At 41.7% G+C, this 21,881-nt stretch overlaps 4 protein-coding genes across 6 annotated transcripts; 2 read left to right on the top strand and 2 right to left on the bottom strand.

The window, feature by feature from the left end:
* Positions 1-360: 360 nt before the first annotated feature.
* LOC109472314 lies at positions 361-4,777 on the top strand. The gene is made up of 8 exons (XM_019772002.1): positions 361-775; positions 1,146-1,274; positions 1,674-1,784; positions 1,957-2,028; positions 2,470-2,652; positions 2,946-3,081; positions 3,562-3,743; positions 4,182-4,777. Exons 1-8 carry the CDS (start codon positions 448-450, stop codon positions 4,535-4,537), a joined length of 1,497 nt encoding a protein of 498 aa, XP_019627561.1. The 5' UTR covers positions 361-447; the 3' UTR covers positions 4,538-4,777.
* Positions 4,778-4,871: 94 nt separating this feature from the next.
* On the bottom strand, positions 4,872-13,091 carry LOC109472311 (digestive organ expansion factor homolog). Its single transcript, XM_019771997.1, has 19 exons — positions 12,923-13,091; positions 12,496-12,550; positions 11,732-12,215; positions 11,291-11,382; positions 11,082-11,174; positions 10,723-10,813; positions 10,556-10,608; positions 10,349-10,434; positions 10,159-10,227; positions 9,867-9,984; positions 9,331-9,412; positions 8,934-9,090; positions 8,383-8,479; positions 8,135-8,220; positions 7,685-7,767; positions 7,079-7,227; positions 6,506-6,630; positions 6,171-6,269; positions 4,872-5,746 (listed from the first exon to the last, which is right to left on the bottom strand). The coding sequence occupies exons 1-19, from the start codon at positions 13,075-13,077 to the stop codon at positions 5,497-5,499; spliced, it is 2,424 nt and encodes an 807-aa protein (XP_019627556.1). The 5' UTR covers positions 13,078-13,091; the 3' UTR covers positions 4,872-5,496.
* A 314-nt stretch (positions 13,092-13,405) lies between these two features.
* Positions 13,406-15,464, bottom strand: LOC109472231 (dyslexia susceptibility 1 candidate gene 1 protein homolog). Its single transcript, XM_019771858.1, has one exon. It carries the CDS (start codon positions 15,264-15,266, stop codon positions 13,932-13,934), a length of 1,335 nt encoding a protein of 444 aa, XP_019627417.1. The 5' UTR covers positions 15,267-15,464; the 3' UTR covers positions 13,406-13,931.
* Positions 15,465-15,764: 300 nt separating this feature from the next.
* LOC109472233 (RNA-binding protein 4-like) lies at positions 15,765-21,881 on the top strand. Of its 3 annotated transcripts, XM_019771860.1 has the most exons (10): positions 15,765-15,965; positions 17,187-17,311; positions 17,506-17,589; positions 17,875-17,999; positions 18,436-18,633; positions 19,099-19,110; positions 20,055-20,075; positions 20,566-20,694; positions 20,914-20,973; positions 21,772-21,875. In XM_019771860.1, the coding sequence occupies exons 1-10, from the start codon at positions 15,917-15,919 to the stop codon at positions 21,854-21,856; spliced, it is 888 nt and encodes a 295-aa protein (XP_019627419.1). In that variant the 5' UTR covers positions 15,765-15,916; the 3' UTR covers positions 21,857-21,875. The 3 variants fall into 3 exon arrangements, with proteins under 3 accessions (XP_019627419.1, XP_019627420.1, XP_019627422.1); XM_019771861.1 differs by lacking the exon at positions 20,055-20,075 and having other exon boundaries at positions 18,454-18,633; positions 21,772-21,881; XM_019771863.1 differs by lacking the exons at positions 19,099-19,110; positions 20,055-20,075 and having other exon boundaries at positions 18,454-18,633.

Genomic DNA, 21,881 nt, shown 5'->3' with positions numbered 1-21,881 from the left:
TCTATTATGTCAGCTTTGATTTCTGAAATCCCAGCAGTTCCTGTTTTAACTCTAGTTTCCTGCTATGATGGAGTGAGGTGTGATATTAGAGCCAGTTCATCCATAGACGGATGTGTAATGTGTAATTACTGGTAAATCTTTTTAGAGACTATTTTTCCTACTCTGTATTTTTGTGCGCACCTCTCCATACCTTCGCCACCTAATCCAAACAATGAATTGGCAAGTACATGCATAAGTTATAAAAAATATGTGGCAACATTTTCAAAATTTATCAGCCACCCACCTACTATAAATGTAACAAAATTATGTATTAAGTACTTGGAAAACTAGTACAAACGCAGACATCTTGTTTTAAGCATGATGTGAAGAGACAGGAAGTAAATGATGATTCCTTTTTATTCCTTTTTGTTCTTTACGATTTGTGTCGAGGGATGAGTTCACCTCAAAATGGCCCCAAAAACCGGAACGTGTTCCCTCATTCTGCTGCTACTGCTGCTGGCAGAGTTTTCTGAAGAAAGAGGGCCGATGTGTCAGTTGGTGGACTGTGCCTGGGGCCCGTGGAGCAGCTGGAGCGACTGTTCGGCACCCTGCGGGAACTCTGGTACCTGGACTCGGAACAGGGGGGTCGCCCATCACGCTCAGTGTGGTGGGGTGGGCTGCGCGGGACCGAGCTCACAGACGGAGCCGTGTAACCGGTTCTGTTACAATGGCGGGACTCCACTTACCTCTCACTGTGCGTGTGAAAGTGACCACTGGAACACCTGCTGTCAATCAGGTAGGAATGGCCCAATATTAACATGTCACTGGTGACATATTGGTTTTTCTTTTAATGCCCAGGATCATAATGATCATTCTGGCATACTCATTAACATCTGAGCAAAGTGAGGAAAGTCATGTAAATTGCTTTTCCCAAGGGCACAAGGTTGGAGACATGGCAGGATTCGAACCCGGGACCTCTTGGTTCTGAGCCAAATGCTCTGCCTTTACACCACACGACCCCATATATATTCCATTCCATGACATCCTATGTGTATACCGGGGCTCTCATATACATGTACTCGCTTCAAAACATTTTTGGCACCCAGTGAGGCTTCTAACTGATCATGAAGAATGTGAAAAACGTTAATTCTGATGTCCTGTTCTAGCCTGTACTCCGATCAGCCACTGCGCCAGTCTGAGCTGTACCCACGGCAGTAACCAGCAGTGTGTGCGGTGTGACGGAGACTTCGGGGTCCTGGGGCAGGCCTACCACAACCTGGGAACCAGCTGTAGAAGTAAGCACTTGGTGGCACCAATTAACCTGGTTACCAAACCTATGTATTATAGCTCCCCAGTCCTAAATATTTGCAGAGAGGCTGTAGGACTCAGGAGCTATAATAGGTTTGGTAAGCAGGCTAGGCACCAATGCCATTGTTCTGTTTGACATTCTGAACATTTTCCATACTGATCAAAGTTTATTTATAGAAATGCATTTTGTACCTTAATGGTTCACTTTGAGGATGGTTGAAAATGATTTAAAATTTCAGAAACAGACTGAAAATCCAACAGTACGCGGCTGGGGGACAGTGTATAAAAGAAGCTGGGTAGGTGGGTTGCAAAAAGAAACTATATCTAAACTGACCTCAATACAAGGTTTCAGATTTCAATGTATTAAGACCTGTTCTGTTTTGCAGAGGCCTGTTCGTGGCGTGAGGACAGCAACAGCTGTTACCCAGGGACCTGTGCCTCAGGTGTTCAATCCTGCACCTGCGCACCTGGCTTTGGAGGGCCGCACTGTCGCACAGGTGGTTATCTATAAAAACTCTCACCTAGCTATGGTTATTTGATAAGTGATAAATAAGATTCATTAAATGCCTCACCAAGCAAAAATCATGAAACTTGGCATAAAACGTACATACTAATATGTGTAAATATGTTTTCTCTGCCAGTCTGAAAATTGAGTTTCCTTTTATGTAGTCCTGCAGGCTCCAACATTTCATGACTGTTCCTATGAACTAACAGGAAACAATGGGATTGCCACTTCACACGGTAATATCCATCACATTTATATTGGTAAAGGCAATACTAAGATGACCATTTGTTTAAAGTTAAAACTTTTGGTCCAAACACAAAAATTCTCTCACCTAGAGCTTTTGACCAGTCACTCTGGTCTTCCTCAGTAGACTGACCCAGTGAGGCTTGTCACGTGGCTTCTTTGAAGTATGGTTGAAAGCTCTAGGTGAGAGAATTTTTGTGTTGGACCAAAAGTTTTAACTTTAAACATGTAACTACCAACACTGAACTTTCATGATAGTATAACTATAAGATGATCATTTACTAGTATTGTCCATTTGAGCGACCATCTTTGATTCTCCTTGATTCATCGTTGATCTGTTGGACCTCCACTGTTTTCAAGTTTTGTACCACCAATGGTTTGGTCATCAGCTAAACTTTGTGGTCTAATCCGTCAGTTTCCATGTCTGATTGCAGGCAGTTGCAGCCGCTCCAGTGAGGATGGTGACGCAGCCCACATCAACATGGCGCACGTGGAGCGGATCAGAGTCAGGTGGACTGCCACCTTCCAGCCTCCCAACCTCCCTGCCCCTCCTGTCTACGTAAAAAGCATGGCTCTCGGCATCACAGGAGGAAGCATTGCTGTGTCATTGCGAGACGGTGAGAATCTACATGTATCTAGTTGTGTCAACCTGGTGCCATCAGATGTTATCCGTAGTCTCCACCAGACTCCTTTGCAGGCTGAATAAATGGTGGAAATCGGCCTAAAAAGAATGTAGCTGGCCAGGGGAGTTGGTATAGATGTAGGCAAGCTCGACTGTCTATGGCTGGCTAACTCCCTTGGCCAGCTACATTCATTTTAGGCCAATTTCTACCATTTATGCAGCCTGTAAAGGAGTCTGAACACTATATCATCTGCTTCTACTACAAGTTTGTTACCAACTTTCCTCCAGAAACTGCTAAGACTGCTTCTGCCACCACAACCTGTAGCACAGCCATAGGCAGAGGGACAGCAGATGTACCAGAGCAGGGCGTGTTCACCTGTGAGGAGGACATCTCGGTGGAATGGACTGCCTCCAACGGACAAGGGTAGATCTCATTTCTGTTTGGATAGTTCACCGTCACTTTGCTACAGGCCTGGCTTTGGCACTGCATGTTGAAGCAATGATCTAGTAGCAGCCCATTTCAACCAGTCAGTCACAAAACTACTTTGAGCCTTTGACATATAAGCAACTGTTTTAATGTAAGGACAGAAATGATAACCGTTCAAAGTGCATGTATATATATGCAGTGAAAGGTTGCAGGTACAAAGTTGATCATTCCTGTTGGGACTGTCACAATTCCAACACTTCTCTACTAGTACTATGTCTATGTCTATGAGGTACGTGTATTTGTGATAACAAAGGTCTTAATGTAGTTTCATGAATAGACAGCACCCAGAATATTTCTTCAACAAACTAAAGTCTGCAGCAAAGTCCGATATCTGGTCAGCAGAGTAATGGTGGGCTATCGAAATGCAAGTGATTATCAGTCACTGTTGAGCAGCACATTTTGAACCTTTTGTTTCAGGATCCAAATCCTCCTGATGGCCACAGCTGGAGGAAACGTTCACCTGTACGATCGGGACAGCAACAGTGCAGTGAAGGTCAAGTACTTCACCGCTCTCCAAGCGAACCACACGGCTGACATCATCTTCAACCTCTTCAGGTTTGACCTCAAGCCTCCCAGACAAGGGAACATATCTTCACCAGGTATGACCCAGGATCTAATGGCTGTGCTTGTTGTGGGTATAAATGGGGACATATTTGCACCCCAGATTGGCCTTAGTGAGCCACATTTTCACTACAGAAAGTATTTGTCTAACATTACACAACAGCCAAGTATTAATCATCTCTCAGTATATATATATTTTCCACAATGTAAGTAGGAATAGTGTGTCCTGATGATTATGTTTACCGAAGGAAAACATATTGTTTTTGCTGTTTCCTCTTCTTCTGTTCCAAACACAAAAGGTCAATGAACCAGACGTCTGTCACCATGGTAACTAGTGTTGGGTTACATCACGTTGCTATTTTATAGCAGGAGGGATTTAGACACCTGTCACCATATAGTCAATAAAGCATCTATGAATGTGTTTGAGTAAGAATTAACAGAGCAAATATATACCTGTTTCAAATTTTACTTTACAGAAGGCTGTACTGACATCCCCTGGGTCCTGTACGGCGGGCTTGCTGCAGGAGTTGTCCTCTTTCTCATCATCACTGTGGCCGTCTGCTACGGCTACCGCTACTTCAGGAAGGGCCGAAGAGAAACCATACAAACCCCCGCCCCATGCTCCCAGAACATTTATGGGAACGCTGCCTACAGCCGTGACAACTTTGACAACGCTACTGCACCGTCAACAGGCAATGTAGTACTGCAGAAAGAGTTAAAGACAGAAGAGCATGATGTAGAGAAAGACTATGAGATAGAGAAAGAATATGAGTTAGGGAAAGACCACGAGTTAGAGAAAGACCATGAATATGATGAGCCCAGTCATTACTAGGGGCTCAAGCCTTGTGTTAATGAGTATGGAGATCAAGGTCCACTAGACAAGTGAATTTGCTAAGCTCTCGCTTCTAAGGGATCTACACATGTACATGCATCTCAATGACATCAAGACATAATATGGTAAGAGAGGAAAAGTGAATTGTTGTGACATACTGTAACAAGTATGCAGAGAGAGTTTGGTGTAGATACATGTACATGGCAGCACCTACATTACCTAACAAAGACTGTTGGATAGCTGAACCTTCTATAGCAGAGCTATATCAGAAAACTGTATTCCTAATATGACTTAACTATACAGGTGGGAATGATAGAAATAATTTATCATGCACTTTTCTCTTATCCATAAATGTTTAATTATTGACTAACATGAAATTGCTGATATGCCAAAAGGCATAAAATGGAACAAACGAATTGTATTAATCAATTAGTTCTTAAAAAATATATGTATCTTCAAAAAGATCTAGAGATGTACGCAATAATATTTTCATGAAATATTTGAGACAATAATGTTCATACACATTGGTATAAAATAAACAGGCATGAAGAATAACAGACTAGTTGGTACATTTTGTAGAAAGAAAAGAGGTATTTTGCTTTTTATGATGAAAAAAAGCTGTAGAAACTAAGGGCAATCAAATAGCTGCTGAGGAAGCATATCTAAAACAGCTTCATTTATTTTCTGTCAGCCCAGGTTCATGATTAGATCTGGGGAGAAAGTGCTCCCAATCTGGGGGGGTCTGGGGGAGGGAGAGGTTTGTCCTTGGATGTTTCTTATATTTTTATCCAAGATTTTTGTCAATTGTGTCCATCAAGGTTGACGGATTGGTTTAAAAATCTTTCCATCACACGCCACAAATAAAGTTCCTGCAATTGACAGAAAAACGGGTGCTGGCAAGAGCCCTGATTGGACCCATATATAAAAGTCTAACATTGAGTGTGCCCCCCCTCCCATATTTACCCTTGCTCCCCCGTTACAAACATGTGGACACTCTTGCTGGAGGTGACCATGTGGCCACACCTGCCGGCCCCCACCACAGCGGCCAGCCTCTGAGCGTCGTACTTGGTGTACAGCACCGTGCAGGTCCTGTCAGCGGCGCCCCCCTCCCCACCACCGAGCTCCAGCATGTTGCACAGCTCGCTGTAGAAGTGTGGGAAGAGCGGGAGCTCGTAGAACACCAGGCTGTGGATGCCCTTTATCCTGTACCTGTGGGGTGAATCGTCAAACAAAGGGAGTTAAAATCACTGCAGAGACTTGGAGAAAAAGAGGAGTTAACAAAGAGGAAGTCATCAATTGATGTTTTCGTGGCATAATCGATAATGACAATGGACAAGGACAAAGTTACAAGCCAGCTGTTGCTTTCATCAAAAAAAATGAGTAGTATGCAAGTGAGATGACAATTCTGAAACCTACTTCTAGAAGAGATTTCTTCGCACAGTGAAATAAAGATTAAGGTATACACATGGACTAGTATGTTTTATTTATTCTTTACCTTAGGCAAGAAGGCCCGAATCATTTTACATATTTAAAAACAAGCAAACATGCATACAGAGCTTATGCTTAAACACAGTTATGACATGTGCATATACATGTAGGCTAGTATATCATTGAACTCAATTCTAGAACTCGCCTTCTGAAAAAGTGGAACCTTTCCGTAAACAGCAGGAACGGCCTGTCTCCCCGCTGGAAGTACTGCCGAGCACGGGAAATGTTGGCTTGGGTCGTATATCTGGCAAAATGGAAGAAACAAACATGTTAGGTGGCAACATGCCTTTTAAGCAACAAATCTTCCATAACCTGTAGTAATTGAGATTTTATAATAAATTGAAATAATACTGTACAATCTTTTCCTCAAGTTGGATTCATTTATCTTCCTCCTTCCTTCAGACTTCCATAGCTTACCATTTCCATTTCCAATCTAAAACGTGTAAGATTCGATGATCAGCCATCCACTCTAACACTTACTCGCAGATTTGCGCAAAGGTGATATCCTCTTTTCTGAAGTAGTTTCTGATCCGCACAAAGTCAAAGTAGGAGGGAATGAAGAACAGTGTGCGCTGCATGTTCCCATCCTTCAGCTGTGGCAGGACCTACCGAGGGCAGGAAAATTCACAGTCAATCAAAAAACTCATTCTGATTCTCATCCTATTGATACCTCAGTAGACCATGATGCTGAGTCTAGTTTTCACACCACCAACACATCTTCTCAATTGAAATAAACAACAACTACATGTATACATGTAATTGATATGCACAAGTACTGTGCAAATGTACCAAAAATACTATCACATGTAGCATTGATTCAACACAACTCAGAAGAAAAATAATCATACTTCCTGTCAAATGCACTCTTTAGAATGTGTGCAATAATTTAGATCTTTATAAGTGTGATACAATCATGCTATCTAAGCTTATCTCTACACTTGTATATCTCACACTAAAACAATATATGTACAAATGTACCTCAATGTCAACATCTGAAAGCAGACCTGTCCACTACAATGGAACTCTGTCATCAAACAAAAGAGACTGGTGTACCTGAGAGACGAAGAAGTTGAACCTTTCGTCGGCTGCTTGTGAGAAGGAGGAGCACTCCACCCGTCTGAACACCTGGGGCAGCTGCAGGGCCACCTGGCAGATGGTGCCTCGGGAGGGGGGGTTGCACACCTGCACCTTACCTGCATAATGTGTGCCGGTCAAGGTACTAACTTAGCACAAATGTTCATCTGAGTGGAAGACTATCTCGTGCATGAAACAAACTGTTCTCCAACTGGACCAAGCGATTCAGCTGAAAATTCTGAGGAGTACAATTAGAAGTTTTATTGTTACACAACTTGACATCAAACTAACTTGTACAAGTTGGACATGTTGGATTAAAAATTAAGGCAAGTAGTTCAGTGAAATGTCCTTTCTTTTTCTTCCAAATACAGTGTATTTGTAATGTATGTAGTGTCTTGCCCACTTAAAAGTTGGAAACACTTGCATTCAAACTAAAACAAATCTAAGCATCATAACAGTAACAATTCACCATGACAAAACTAAAAAGCTGTGGGTGGATTGATGTGTACTGTAAAGCAACAGATTTAGACTTGTAAATCTGTGGCAGATAACCAGTTTGTATGATGTAACTTTCAATAAGGATATTGTAGCATTGTTTGTTGAAGATGGCATTGATCTCAGGACTGGGGATACTGCTGAAGATCAGCGTCTGTCTGTAGTACTTGGCCCTGAAATACATGGTGAACAATATCATTTATATACATATGGATAAACATTCTGTTACATACTCTAGTGCACTTCTTCACATCACTTTTATTCCTCTCGTTTGACCTGAATTCCTTTGTATTACCAAAAATTTCAACAGATCAAGGAATATCAGGTCTATCTTGAGAGTAGAGTATCTACATTTCTGTGTGTTGTCTGTATACTGATCACATTTTGTATACAGGTACTTCACATCTCACATAGAGAGTTTGGTTTCAGCGTATAATTGTTTTGTCCTCAATGTTCGCAATCTATCTTATCTTCACCAATATTGATAAGCATAAAATCATCAGTGTGATAAGTTTTTTGTCATTCAAGCAGAAAGCTCACCATCCATTCAGGTACCACATCCTGACTCTGGAGAAGTCTGTCCCATGTGTCTCCTTCGGCTGCAGGTGCATGTGCTGCATCAGGTGCTGTGACAAGGTTACAGAACAAAGTGTGTTTTTTATTGACTCTGAAACATGATGAAACATGAAAGAAAATCATTCCACCTTGATGCATCAAGGCTACAGACACACAAATACTAGTATGCCCCACCTATCAATGTCCAGCTTCAGACCTGGTACTGAGCTTACCTGTATGTGTTCCCAGTTCTGCATGAGGTAGATATCAGTCTGGTCCAAGATTAGAACTTCAATGGAGGACAGGAAGTCATAGTCTCTGTCCTTTTCCCTGGAGGGGAGACAAAAGTTAGCACAGTGTCTGCATGGATAGCTCTACTGTTAAAGCCTGTGTCACATATACACTACTATACACACACTACTATTAAAACTGGTGTCACACTGTTAACAGCTTTTTAGCCAATTTTTTTTTTGATTGCCAAAAGGTCTCAAATTTCAGAGAGTTACATGTATGTAAACATGCTTGAAAACCTTGCACATTTCCAGGTTTCAGTGACCTGTAAATGTGAACCTGGAATTTTGCCCTATCCCTGAAATTGCACAGTGATTGTCAAGACACAACTATATTGCTGCAAAAAACGTCCTTTTAGGTGACTTGCAGACTTGTAGGGAGAGCTATTTTACGACTGTGTGACATCGGCTTTATCAAACGAAAAATCCAAACACTTCACAACTATGAGAAGTGAAGTGGGGAGAGGGAACAGCTACAGAATCTGGAGTTTTACCCTTCTGCACCGATGACTGTCCTGAGACCCAGAGGAGAGGCGATGATGATGTCAGACAGGTAGAATGGCGAGTAGAGCCGGATGTTACGTCTGGACACAGACAGGCCGATCCTGAAGTGGTCATCAATGTTTCCTGCAAAGGTGGCTTCAAAATCCTCTGTGGAGAGTGAGACATGTGATGTAATGGTTATCAGAAAAGTTCAAAATTGAAGACCTGTACTCATGATCATTCAGATCATTATGGTTTTTTGGTATTCTTTTGATGTCACACCGCAGACCACACTGAACTGTACATGATATGTACATGTATTTGAAACACTATGCTAAACATCCTTGTCAAGTATCCCGTATTTTCTACTGCTTATTAATTATACAGCCTTGTCCTGCTCATACGTACCTGGCAGGGGGACTTTTGGAGGAGCGTGTTCCAGCTCGGAATATTCATCCTGAAATCTCTTCTTGTTCATCACTTCTACTGGCTGCACAAAGAAGAGTACATTCATTAAGGTGTTACAACATTACATATCCATTTAAGAAACAAAAAAATGTAGTTCAATCACAATATTTAGTTGGAAAAGCAATCTGCACAGGCAAACCTGTATTAATGACAGTGTCTGCATAAGTGGCTGCCTTCTGATAGTCCCTTGGATAGATTTTTGTATTGACCCAACCCTATCTATGTAGTGACTACCTGTCTGCTGTGACCATTTTCTCAAAATCCCTTGAGTGGTCACTATAGACATGTTTGATTGTAGCTTCTAATTTGAGGAATGATTGAAGTAATATATCACAAACAGGTGTAACAAGTCATTTACTGTAATATAAACAATTGCTGCTGTGCCACATGCCTGCAGAGCTGGTGTGTTTTTCCAAAGGCTGGTTATACCAGTTATACTGATACAGAAAGAAAGGAGGGTTTGATTAAAGGTTTACCTTCCCATCTGGTCTCCTCATAAGCTGGGTGATGATGTGCACAGTTCTGAGAGCTGCTTCTCTGAAGGGGACCACCAGCAGGACCTTAGGTCTGGTCAGGCCCTGGTCCTGGAACTCACTACAACAGGTAGGGTGGTACATCAGTCAACACAAAAACAACTATAGCTACAATGCTGCATTACGAAATGAAGGGGAATTTTTCTCTGCCAATACAATCTACCATTTACAATGTATGCTACTCATATCTACCCATACTTGATTGTTGACTGCATTTATGAAAACATAAACTCACTCTGAGTCTGGATCAACTTCTGCCCCAAGTTTTAGTTTGGTATTGTGTCTTGTCACCACACTTCGAGTCCTGTGAAAAAAATCATAAAATCATAACATGGTGAACAACAGGCACAAAACTATGTAAAATTTTCTAGTCTTGCTTGAATGTGACTTACAAAGTGTTCATAACATCAAACTTATGTACATACTTCAGCACATGGTTCAGGGCATGTAGACAGTACAGCTTCCGCAACTCCTCTCCATTCTGATGTGTTCTCTCTGAGAAGTACACGTCCTGCATGTGGAAATGAGGATTTGTGTGTGAAAACAATATAGGTGAAAAATTTTTGATGAACTCCTCAGTGACTTGTGTATGAAAGCAGCAAAGATCATGGATGTTCTACAATGCCTCCTACCTTGTATCCATGCATCAGAGAAAACAGCTCCCTCTGTCTCCCTGTGAACTCACCTACAAAAACAACAAAATCATATTAAAACTTACAACAACATGATCTTCAGGAAAGTAATAATGCTAAAAAGAACACAAAGATGAAATCACAAAGGAACACTGTGAGAAACTAACCATCTGATGACAGTTTTATCTCCTCTGCATTTTCTTGATTGGCTGCAGCTCCATTCACTTCATTCCAGTTAGTACAGAGAAGTCCTTTAACCTGTATATAAGCAGAAAAAGGGTTATGTTAGCATTTTACTGATATTTGTTGAAAAATGAAGTCATGGCCACAGAATAATCTGATTTTTATATTGGAGCACACAGTGTTCTTGTGTCTTTCTGATCTTATTTGCATAATCAGTTACATCAGCTACTATCTTACAATATGAGATTTCCATGGAAACATCAGACAGAAAATATATCTTCAATATACATGTATGTACATCTACAGTACCAGAAATACAACTGTGGTCAACATTCAGGCTTACATTCATTTTGTTGATGCTATCCTTGTTGACAGTGATGCTGCTTTTGGGACCCTCGGGACAGTAGGTATGCACAAGTCTCCCTATAGCTTTCCACTGCAGGACAGACACAACCTTTCACATAAATGTAACATAATACTTAATAAGCACAGAAGAGTAGAATATTACATGTCAGTTAATGACCATTCCCATTCAAACTATCAAACACTGACCATTGCCTCCTTCCTTGCCCAGCTGCTCTGCTGCCCCAGCTTGTCCACCTGGTCCTCCTGCAGCTCAGTGGTCAGATGATGCCAAAAAGGATCTGCAGTGTAAAAATAATGTGATATATACTCATTTATCATGATTCCCTGTGCAGCATACATGCATGTAGACCTGTACATGTAACTCTTTCCTTTTGACCAAAGTTATTTTAAAACCAGTGCAATAGCCAATGCAAAGTAGGAAGAGTGCTCACCTTGCATTCGGTAGGTCATGTGTTTGATCCCCGGCCAAGTCCTAGACTCATACTGTATAGCTAGTACCAAAGATTGATAAGACCACTTTTAAAGTGATGCGAGATATCATCATAATTGATGCAAGACAAAAATTTTTAATACATGTATTTTGAAAATTTCTTTGGATCAATTCCACATAGTAAAGTTGGGACATACCCTTTCCAGTAGTGGACTTTTCATCCTCAGGATCTTCTCCCTCACTCTCTCCATCTGAAGACCACTGTCCTTCCTTCTCTTGCTCTTCCCTCTTGTCCTGTTCTTCTATTGGCTTCAGTTTCCTTTTTACCTTCCTTTGCTCTAAGACTCCATCATCTTCTTTTTTCCTCTTCTTTCCCTTGACTGTTGTTTCTTCATCAGATGTTAGGTCCTCAGGAATAGTCCTTTCCTCCTCCTCATTGTCAGTACTCACATCTTCCCCATCATCTCTGGTGATGTCTTCCTGCTCACTGTCTTCATCACTTTCAATGTCATCTTCCTCCTCTTGTACACTATCACTATCATCACCATCATCCTCCGAGTCTGAGATGTCTTCAGAGGAGCTCTGATCTCTGTTTGACTGAAGCGATGTTACCAGGAGATCGTAGGGTGTCTGCCTCTCGTCTTCACTCTCACTGGATGATGATGAGGATGCTTCATTATTCTGCAAGACACCATTACAAGCCTTCTGTTTCTATCATGGTCATGAAATTTTTTACCTCAAGTCAAAGCTAGGCAGGCAGTCCTGGTAGTGTGCATTACTTTGTTGCACTACTAAATCATAATGATATTGCCATTTGCTATAAGTCTTTTTACATGGTACCACTGTAGTATGAAGCTTTACTTCTAGTTATACAGAACAAGATTTTCTGTACCTTCTCTGCATAGTACATGTACTATACAGAGAAAGTACAACAAAATGTATTGAATCTACATCTGCTAACCTTATCTGGTCTTGGTTGTTGACTTGTTTCTCCTTGTGCTTTCTTCAGTGCGTCTCTGTAAACAATGTAGGAACAAGGAATTATTTCAGTTTTCCCATCTTTTATACCTCATACATTTCATAAACTAGCTGAATTTGGAAAAACAAAGGCTATCATAAATTATTTGAAAACAACTCGTAGTTGTACACAAGATAAAAGCCATAATAAACTTACGTTTATGGCATACTTCGTACCATTTGGGCAACGGATGCCTATCTTTTAGAAAAGCTTTCTTGGCCATGTTACAATATTGATTCAGCAAAGTTCAGGCCATCGGCGGTGTCCATAAATTCTCTCATGCGGGCTGAAACACGTGCAAGCACGAGCATGTTGTTTCGACGCCCCCCTCCCCCATTCTGAAATAGGCGCTGTTTGTACCCCTCCTTACCTTTCTGCCTGCTGCCTTCGGCGCAGATACTCTTCCTGTTGATATCTGGCTTTAGAGTTGATCTCTGACAACTTCAGAGCCCTGTTGATTTGTCGTTGTTTCGCCTTTTGCCTATCTTCCCGTCGACGGCCTCCCCTTCCTCTACCACGCGCCATTTTGGGGCATTACATTTCAAAGATAGGAGACACACAGCCCAATAAAATACCTTTAATTTTACTACGGCTGCTATAGAGTGAAAAATATATAATAATTTTCTTCAAAGTAATAAATATTTCAATGATTTTATGGTAAAGTAGAATTTATTTCAGTAATATGAAGAAACAAAAAGTGCGTACGAAGACCTTTTCACCTTCAATTTAATGAGCCGTTCTAGACAGTGCCACTCTCATGTAAGGGGTATATTTTAATAGGGTTGGGAATACCGACGATAATCAATTTTCAGACTCTATAAATCAACACTTTCTCGAAAGTTGTAAAAGAGGCATACATCATCACTCAGGAGTTGAGAAAATTTACCTTTAATGTTCAAACTGGTATGAAAAGCAATCCTCCAATAAACAAATCCATTCACAAAATTTTTACCTAAACATTTTCTACACATTTCTCTGGCAGCACATTGATTGTCACATACAATACATAACAGATATCTCATTAGACCATTTCTCATGTAAAGCCATCTATGAGGTCCTGCAATTCTAGCAAGCATTATGTGTAGTTCACAACTTGAAATCGTACAACAAATGTTAATACTTCAACTAGCTGGAATATCTTTTATTGACACGGATTCGTACAAAACATTGGAATGCCATAATGTAGAACATCATCCTAATTATTACGTGTAATTGACATGTAATTCTATACTGGTCAAAAATTTTTGAATGTGTTGCAAAGTAAGAAAAAAGATATCTGAATATCTGAATCAAACTTATTTTGCTGGTAGTTTATCAAAGATTTTGGTTCACAAACCATATCTGTACAAGGGTCAACAACCAAACAAAATGTTTCAGTCCTAATCTAATGACTCTAATGCATCATTACCATTATTGTCTGTGCTACCCTGTATGATTTGGCGAATTCTCTCGGCATCCTGTGCGAGAGTTTCATTCTTGGGGTCTATCTTCAGCGCTGCCTCATAGTCCATCAGACCTTCCACGTACATCTCCAGCTCACAGAGGGACGTGCCTCTCCTCACGTGGGCCTTACACCTGGCCGCTGCGTTCGCAGGTACAGGAGGAGTCAGCAGCTCCAGCGCCCGCGAGCTGTCCTGTGCAGCTTTGTGAAAGTTCCTGATCTGGAGATGGCAGGCCGCCCTGTTGGAATAGAGAGCGGGCATCTTACTGTCCATGCGGATGGCCTGTGAATATGCATTCACGGCAGCAAGGATGTTTCCAGACTTGTAGAACCCGTCTCCCTTTTCCTTCAGCCACAGAGGGTTTTTCTCTTCCTCGCTCAAGTTTGGATCGTCAATCTCCGCAGCCCGCATGGCTTCTGCCTGCTTCTTCAGCCATTCCTCCTCCTCGTGGAGCTTGGACTCCCTCACAGGTGTTGGGAACACCCTTGGCGTAAAGGTCACCTCGATTTTTCCTTTTGACCTGATGGCCGGCATGTTGGCGTCATCATCATCAAACATGGAAGACTTCTTCTTATCAGCTTCTGTTTTCTTTTTAGCAGGTTCAGACTTCTTTTGGGTGGCTTCAGACTTCTTTTTGGCAGGTTCAATCTCCTCTGTTTTATGTGTCTTTCCTTGTGGCTTCTTTTCTTCCTCTTCAGCCAGTTCGATTCTTTGCTCTAGTTTTTCAAACTTGATTTTCTCCTCGTTACTCTTAGCAATTTCATTCTGAACTTGCTGCATTTTCCATGTTTCCAGCTCAGTCATTGCCAGCTCACGCTCAGCCTTCTTCGTATTTTCAACTCTTGTTCTTTCCTCTTCCTCTAGTCTCATTTGCTCGCGAAGTGCATACTTCTGTTCCTGCCTCTTCCGTTCTGCGGCAGCTTTCTTCTGTTCCTCTGCTCTCTGCTGTGCCTTTTCAATCTCCTTCTCTCTCTTCTCTATCAGAGCTTTCTTGTCACCAGCACTAGATGCTGCAAGCTGTGTCCAGATCCCAGGGTCTTTCTTGACGAGCTTGAAGACGACTGTTCCATTGCCCACCTGAGCCGTACTTTTATCGTCCACCACGGGGGCAAACAGGTCAACCTCGAAAAGGTAGGGAGGGTAGTTGACCTTGATGTACTTGTCGGTGGAGAATATGTCTGTTTTCTTCGCCTGTACCCCCTTGAGAGGGACTGTGATGAACACCGAAGTCTCGGTTTCCTCCCAGGTGTAATCTTTCACGGTGATCGGCATGACTGCGCCTACAGAGGAAAGTAGAGCTTTCTGTCAGTCTTAGAGTCTGTCCCGGAAGTGTCTGCCTTTACAGAGTGGAGTACAGGCAGATTCTGTCGTACGGGAGCGCGAAAATGTATTAGATACGCGCTCACCGATTACACAGGTTACTATGGTTTTCAGACAGCCATTTTAGAACATCACATTCAAATTATAGGGAAAATGTATTTTATAATATCCCTTGTACTCAAAACAGCAATGCAAACTGTGACATTAAAAGCTCTTTAAAAAAGAGATATAAGATGTGTTTGACATATTTTTATGGAAATAAGGAACTACAAATGTCAAATGAAGAATTTTAGACAACATTTTAAATTATAAAAACCCCTCATAGGTGGTATATTCTATATTGCTTTTCTGTTACCTCATTCATGATTGGTCAGCACGAACGGTTTCAGAATTTTCTTTAAAATCAGACCAATCAGAGGCGCTTTTGCTTAGCAGTGTATTTAGCACCCAAATTGTGTCACGTGGTTACGCTGTCCCGCCATTTTGTCGAGACAAGCGAGGGGATCAGGGTTTGCCGACAAAAATTTTCGCGTTTTTGGCCGCGGCGTAAGGGGTAGTCTGGGGATTTCTTATAAGCATTCCGCGCTCACACAGAAGGCAGGATGTCGTTTAACCGCGGTAGGCCGTTCCCAGGTCGGAACAGTAGCAAAGGTGAGGCTCTGAAAGTGAGAGGTAGCGTGTATGGTCTTTGTGTCATCCGAGACGAGTTTTTCTCGTACGTCCCAGTCCGTTTCTGGTGGGTGGTTCCTCTGTCCCCGTTGTACCTGTGTATATGAGCTGAGCAGATGTGTTGTTGTACATTATACTGGTATGAATGATGCTCTTGTGGCGTGAATAAAGCGCATTGTTGTGAAAAATATAGAAATGCAAAACTGCAGCGCTTCGTCTGACTGAATCTTTGACATGGTAATCCCTTGATCTCCCAGCATGCAACACTGTCCCATGTGCAAAAGTCAACAGCTGCTCTACTCTATCATGTTTACAGTACACAAATTCAAACACACGCCGTCTTATATTATAATATTTACCCGGGACCAGCAAATATTGATGTTGTCTGAATAATCCCCGAGAATCAAGGATTGGAGGTTGCCTGTGATATGTGTTAATGACAGGCTCATATCAATATCATCATGTCTGCTCTCTTCTTCTTCTTCTTCTAACGTCAAAGGAGTAATGACTCCGGCAACCACCTAGGTCCTCCTCCCTCGAGCATGTCCAATAATGTCTTCAGACCGTTCATTGTTATGACTCCCATCTTAAGCTGTGTCATAAGTCTTCTGCTATCCCCACGAAGGTACACTCGTCCTCCCTCTCCTCTCTTGATTCCCTTCTCTTCAAGTCTCATCATTGACCAAGTAGTTGGACCGTTGTGCCTTGACAGACAGTTCTTCTGGATTATATCCACAAAAATATTTTTGTAATTCAAATTCTGCTCTCATTCAGTCAAAATTTGTTCATTTGCTCAATTATGTATAATATAAGCAAACATTGCACAGATAAGGATGATCCATTTAAGAGGATGAATCTTCTGGAAATTCAAGGGAAAAACTTCCTCAAAGTTCACCTTGGTTGCAGTAAATATTCTGCCCTGACTATTTCAGATCTACTGACATCCATGTTGAAAAGTTCCCTGGCTCCTAGCAAAGCTTTGAACATACAAATATTAAGGTTGTACCTAATAATACTAACTATTCTATATAATACTAATATAGCCTTATTGTAGGTTACATAGGTTGGTCCATGCACATTTAAAAAAATTGCAAGCAGATCAGATTAGAATAATTCATCCATGCTTACACTGGTCTCAATCACTTTTGTCAAATTGATATTTTGACATAGGAATTAAACAATTCTTCTTTTATACCTTCCCAGCTGAAATGACCAAGTTATACGTGGGGAATGTGCCCCAGCCTGCACGGAAGAAGGACCTGCAGGACTTGTTTGAAAAGTTTGGCAAAGTGAACGAATGTGACATCATCAAGAACTACGGCTTTGTGGTAAGTTCTTCACATTCCAGATCAGAGCTGATTTAATGTTGATATATGGTATGTTGAATATGACAGAACAGTCTTGCTGTGGTTTGTAATCATTATATTGTTGCTTGCAGTCTTCTTGTATCAAATTCAAAAGTATTTTTGAGGAAACTTAATGACTTGAAAGTCTTACTTCATGTTTGTCATTTGTCCTGCAGCATATGGATAACGAGCAGGATGCTAACGATGCCATCAAGGCACTGAACAACACAGAATGGATGGGAACAAGAATTACTGTTGAGGTACAAAAATTTTAGACGGGTAATCTTGCCAACATTTTGCTTTGAAGTCACTGATGATTGTGTTGTAAAACAACTGGTGTATTCAATCCTCCCTGTATGATGTAATTTTTGTTGTATATATTTTTGATGTACATGTATCATTTTGTTCTGAACTTTCAACAACTTTCAAAGTCATTAATTTGTCAACAAGTGGTTTATCCACCCTCCCTGACTGTATGATGTAATGTTTGTTGTAATGTACAACTACTGTTTTTTTGACCTGTCATTTTGCTGTTGCCTGTATAGATGTCCAAGAGCAAGGTGCGCACACAGCCCGGCCAGGGCAGCCGGGGAGAGTGCTACAGATGTGGCAAAATGGGCCACTGGTCCAGAGACTGTCCTACAGACGGGGGCAAGAGAGGCAGGGGCGGGTAGGCATCTCATCTTTTACTTTGGATTTTCTGTTCCTTATAAACACAAACATCAGATAGGGAGAGAGTGACCATGAAACCTTGTAATAAATACTAGTAAGTTATTCCCCTTTCAAAATCAAATCTAAAATTATTATGAAGCAAAACACCTTGAGACCCCAGGTCAATGGCAGAATGTTGTAACAATGAATGGATTTATTGCAAGTTCTTGCCCGAAGGCTAATTGGCTAGTTGCAAACAAACATTGACACTGAGTACAGAATGTAGTGAGGAATGGAATAAGTAACATGATGTTCTATGTTCTACTTATCTAACTTTCTATCTCTTCTTAACTAATACGTGACAGAGTGGATATATAAAATTTGATAAATAGGTAAGAGAAACATGGTAACTGCTATTCTAATATTATACCAATAATAGTAACAATATCTTGAAGACCTTACCTCTCCCGTAGTGGTGGTGGCGGCGGCGGTGGCGGCCGTGGTCCTCCCCCGCCCGCGTACGATGACGGTTACGACCGGGACCGGGGGGATCGGTACGGAGAGTACATGCAGCGGAGACTGCCCCCTCCCCCGCCAGACTACTACTACAGGATGCGCTACATGGACCCAGTGTATGACAGATACAGGGACAGGTCAGTCTCTACTGTAGTCACAATATAATACAATAACTGTAATACAATAACATGATATGTAAGGTAGGGACAAGGGGTGAAGGTAACCATTCTAACTATCAAAGACCTGTCCTAAAACTAAAAGTAGCTATAGATGGCTGCGAATATTTGGCAGTCCTGTTGAAATGTGAAATGGGCTCCTTATCTGAAAAAAACTGGGTAGGTCTAGTATTAAAGCATCACTTGTGGAAAGTGATGACTTAAGTAGTAAAAGTAGCACAAGATTCATCATAGCTGCATAGATCTCATCTGCAAGATGTTATTTCATGAGGTGGTGGTGTTAAACAAAGGTGATTCCCAACTCTTAATTTTCGAAGAAGGAAATAAAAATCACATAAAAAATCCTACTGCAGGAGCATTCAGTGACATGTAAGTGCCTTGTTACTAATTGTACCTTTGTTTTTCTTTCGGTTTTCATCTTGGCAGGTACTATGAGAGGTGGGTTTTGCTCATGTTTGATTCTTCAGTGTCTGTAGTCTGTTCTCACTGCCGAAAACTGTTTAACTTTTAGTGCATAAGTACAAAAACAGTCTGTGATGTTGTGAAGTGATCAAAAAATGAATCACTTCACACAAAGACAAATTTAATATAAAATACCAAATTATGGTGATAGTGATAAACTGCTCAAGGACTACTGTATTTTGAGGAAATATGGAAAACTAAGTCTCAACTATGATGCTCAGGTGAGGGGAAAATTCAAGTGAAATTTTGTAGTTTTTACCTTCATGTAACCTGAGTTCTGCTCATGGGGTATTTTTGTAAGAAAACAAATTACTGGAAAAGGCGGGCTTCTGCAATGTGTAACAGGCTAGATACCATGCTCACTCCTGTCGCTTCACCCTTTCTATGTTACACAGAGGTTCTGTTGTGTGGCTTATTTGCAGTTTCCACCTCTATGCCTCAAGGCTGCTTAATATAGCTCGAACAGCAAAGATTCTCAAGCATTAATAAAGCATAGCTGACGTAATTGACTTTTTTCTAAACTAAAAGAGAAGTAGTGAGGGTTGTTACAGGTATTTGAGTAAGGTGTAACTTCTGTCTGCATTGTGGGTTTTGCAATTAGCCTTTCCTCTGGCTAAATACATGCTGTCAGTAACAATTGGACTCTCGCTATCAAAATGTAAAAAAACCCATTCTAATGTAATACCGAGCAGACAGACAGACATAAAATGGTATTGCTGAAAGCAATCGATAACCATGAACCTCACAAATCTTTAGAAATGAAGTGGTTAACAGCGGGTGTGTAGCTTCAAGACAAGAACTGGAAAGGGTTTGAATGTAGGTGTAAAAAAAAGTTGCCCTCCCCCCAGACCAGCACCAGTAACCATACCATGTCTTCTTCCTGTTTCTCTATTCCATGGGACATCCTGTCAACTGAGCAGGCTGTCCGAAAGCAAACACAGGTTAGGACCTAGCACAATAGGCTAAATTGCTTCTGTTGTATCCCATCATGTTGTTTTAGTCAAACCTATTGTTTTGTGTCATTTTTACTTGTGAATACTACGGGTGTAACTCGAGGTATTCTCAACCTAATCTGCAAGCAGATCATATGGTGGCAATGTATTATCCATTGGCCAGACAGAGGAGTGTCCATTAGCCACAGAAGGGTGGCCAGTGGATACTGCCTGGCTAATGGATACTGCCTGGCCAAATTGATACTGTCTTTTGTGGCCACCGAAAGATCTGCTTGGAAATTATTCTCAACCAAGGTTTTATGGAAATGTCCATGGAAGTTTGTAACACAAAAATTTGGCTTCAAAATCGTAGCTTGTTCTTGGCATTAAGGGAAAGGTTTAGAAGAATGGTGACTGGTGGTGTTAAAGTGATGGTCTGTGTAGGGAGGGTGATTTGTGACGATGTCTAACCACGTGACCTGTTTGCGCTGACCCCCAGCCGCCTCCCGCCGCCCCGTGACCCCCGTGACCTGCCTCCTCCTGGTTACCGGGCACGCAGTCGCAGCCCGCTGGGGCGCCGTCTGACTCCACCCCCTCCCATGTACGGCCGACGAACCCCTCCCCCAAGGTAAGTACGCGCTACTCTTGTGTCTTTGGGTCAATAATCAGGATTAAAACTCGACTTCATGATAACACAAAAAGCTCAAAGTACTTTTTTCTGCATACGTGAACTAAATCTTACCTCCCCTCTGAATGTAGGAAGTGTGTGGATCATACTAAGAACTACTGAGAAACCATTGCCATCACATTTTGTATTCCTTTTATACATATTTTTTTTCTCTTGTAGGGGGTATGAGGACCGGTTGCCGCTGCCCCGGAGGGAGCCTTACGACATCCCCCCTGGACGGTAAGGGCTGGAGATACTGCTGGGAAAATTGTGTTGTGTGTCGGCAGCATTTTAGAAAGACTGGATAACTGTCCTAGCTATCTGTATGTCTAATCTGTCTCGGTATTTTCCAGTATGTTAAGCTTCCCTAAAGTTCTTGGTCTGAAAGGGTAAGAAGATATTACTACTAACAAGTTTTAAAACATGCTTTTCGAGTTGACAAATCGTGGCTTGAATTGACGCAGCTATTCTACCACATATCGCTTCTGCTGCTTTTGAAAAACATACCAGTGTTCTGGACGAGCAAGTAGACGGTAAAGACAACCAGAAGCCAACCTCGGATGGGTTATTGCCTGGAATGCAACTCCAAATTTTAAGATATATCATAGCCATTCTGGATTAAGAGTAGTGTTCTAGCCAGCATCCGTCTTTCTGTCAAGATGTAAAGATATAGAAAGAGCTGTAATAAAATTAAACTATGTATACCAGCAAAATTTCCCACTCAAAATGCAGGAAATATCATGTCAGACTCAAGGGGTCAAGATTTCAAAATTTTCCTGTGGGGGAGCATGCCCTCAGACCTCCACAGGATTGTCGCGCTTTCGGAGCTCGACATGATCCTACATCAAACAAAATTGAGATGACAGGAAAAAAAATTCAGGCTGGCTAGAACACGGATCAAGAGTGATGAAGATAGAACTATGTAGTCGAACTTGATTATCAATTTTTTGGAATGCTGATGACAGTCAGTTGAAGTTTTGAATGATGAACCGTGGATTAACTTATCGTTACCCTCCTGGCCGCCGCCCCTTCTTTCAGCTATCCCCCGGGACGAGGCTTGAGTCCCCCGGGTCGGTCAGCGCGAGTTCCTCCGGCCATGCCACCGCGACCACGACCATACTGAGCCACCGGTGAGACCTCGCCTGCCC

This window comes from Branchiostoma belcheri, unplaced genomic scaffold (assembly GCF_001625305.1).
Source record: "Branchiostoma belcheri isolate BF01 breed outbred unplaced genomic scaffold, Haploidv18h27 scaffold27, whole genome shotgun sequence".
Taxonomy (NCBI): Eukaryota; Metazoa; Chordata; class Leptocardii; order Amphioxiformes; family Branchiostomatidae; genus Branchiostoma; species Branchiostoma belcheri.
Note: the sequence above shows the minus strand (reverse complement) of the source record. Positions and strands in the feature narration are given on the sequence as shown.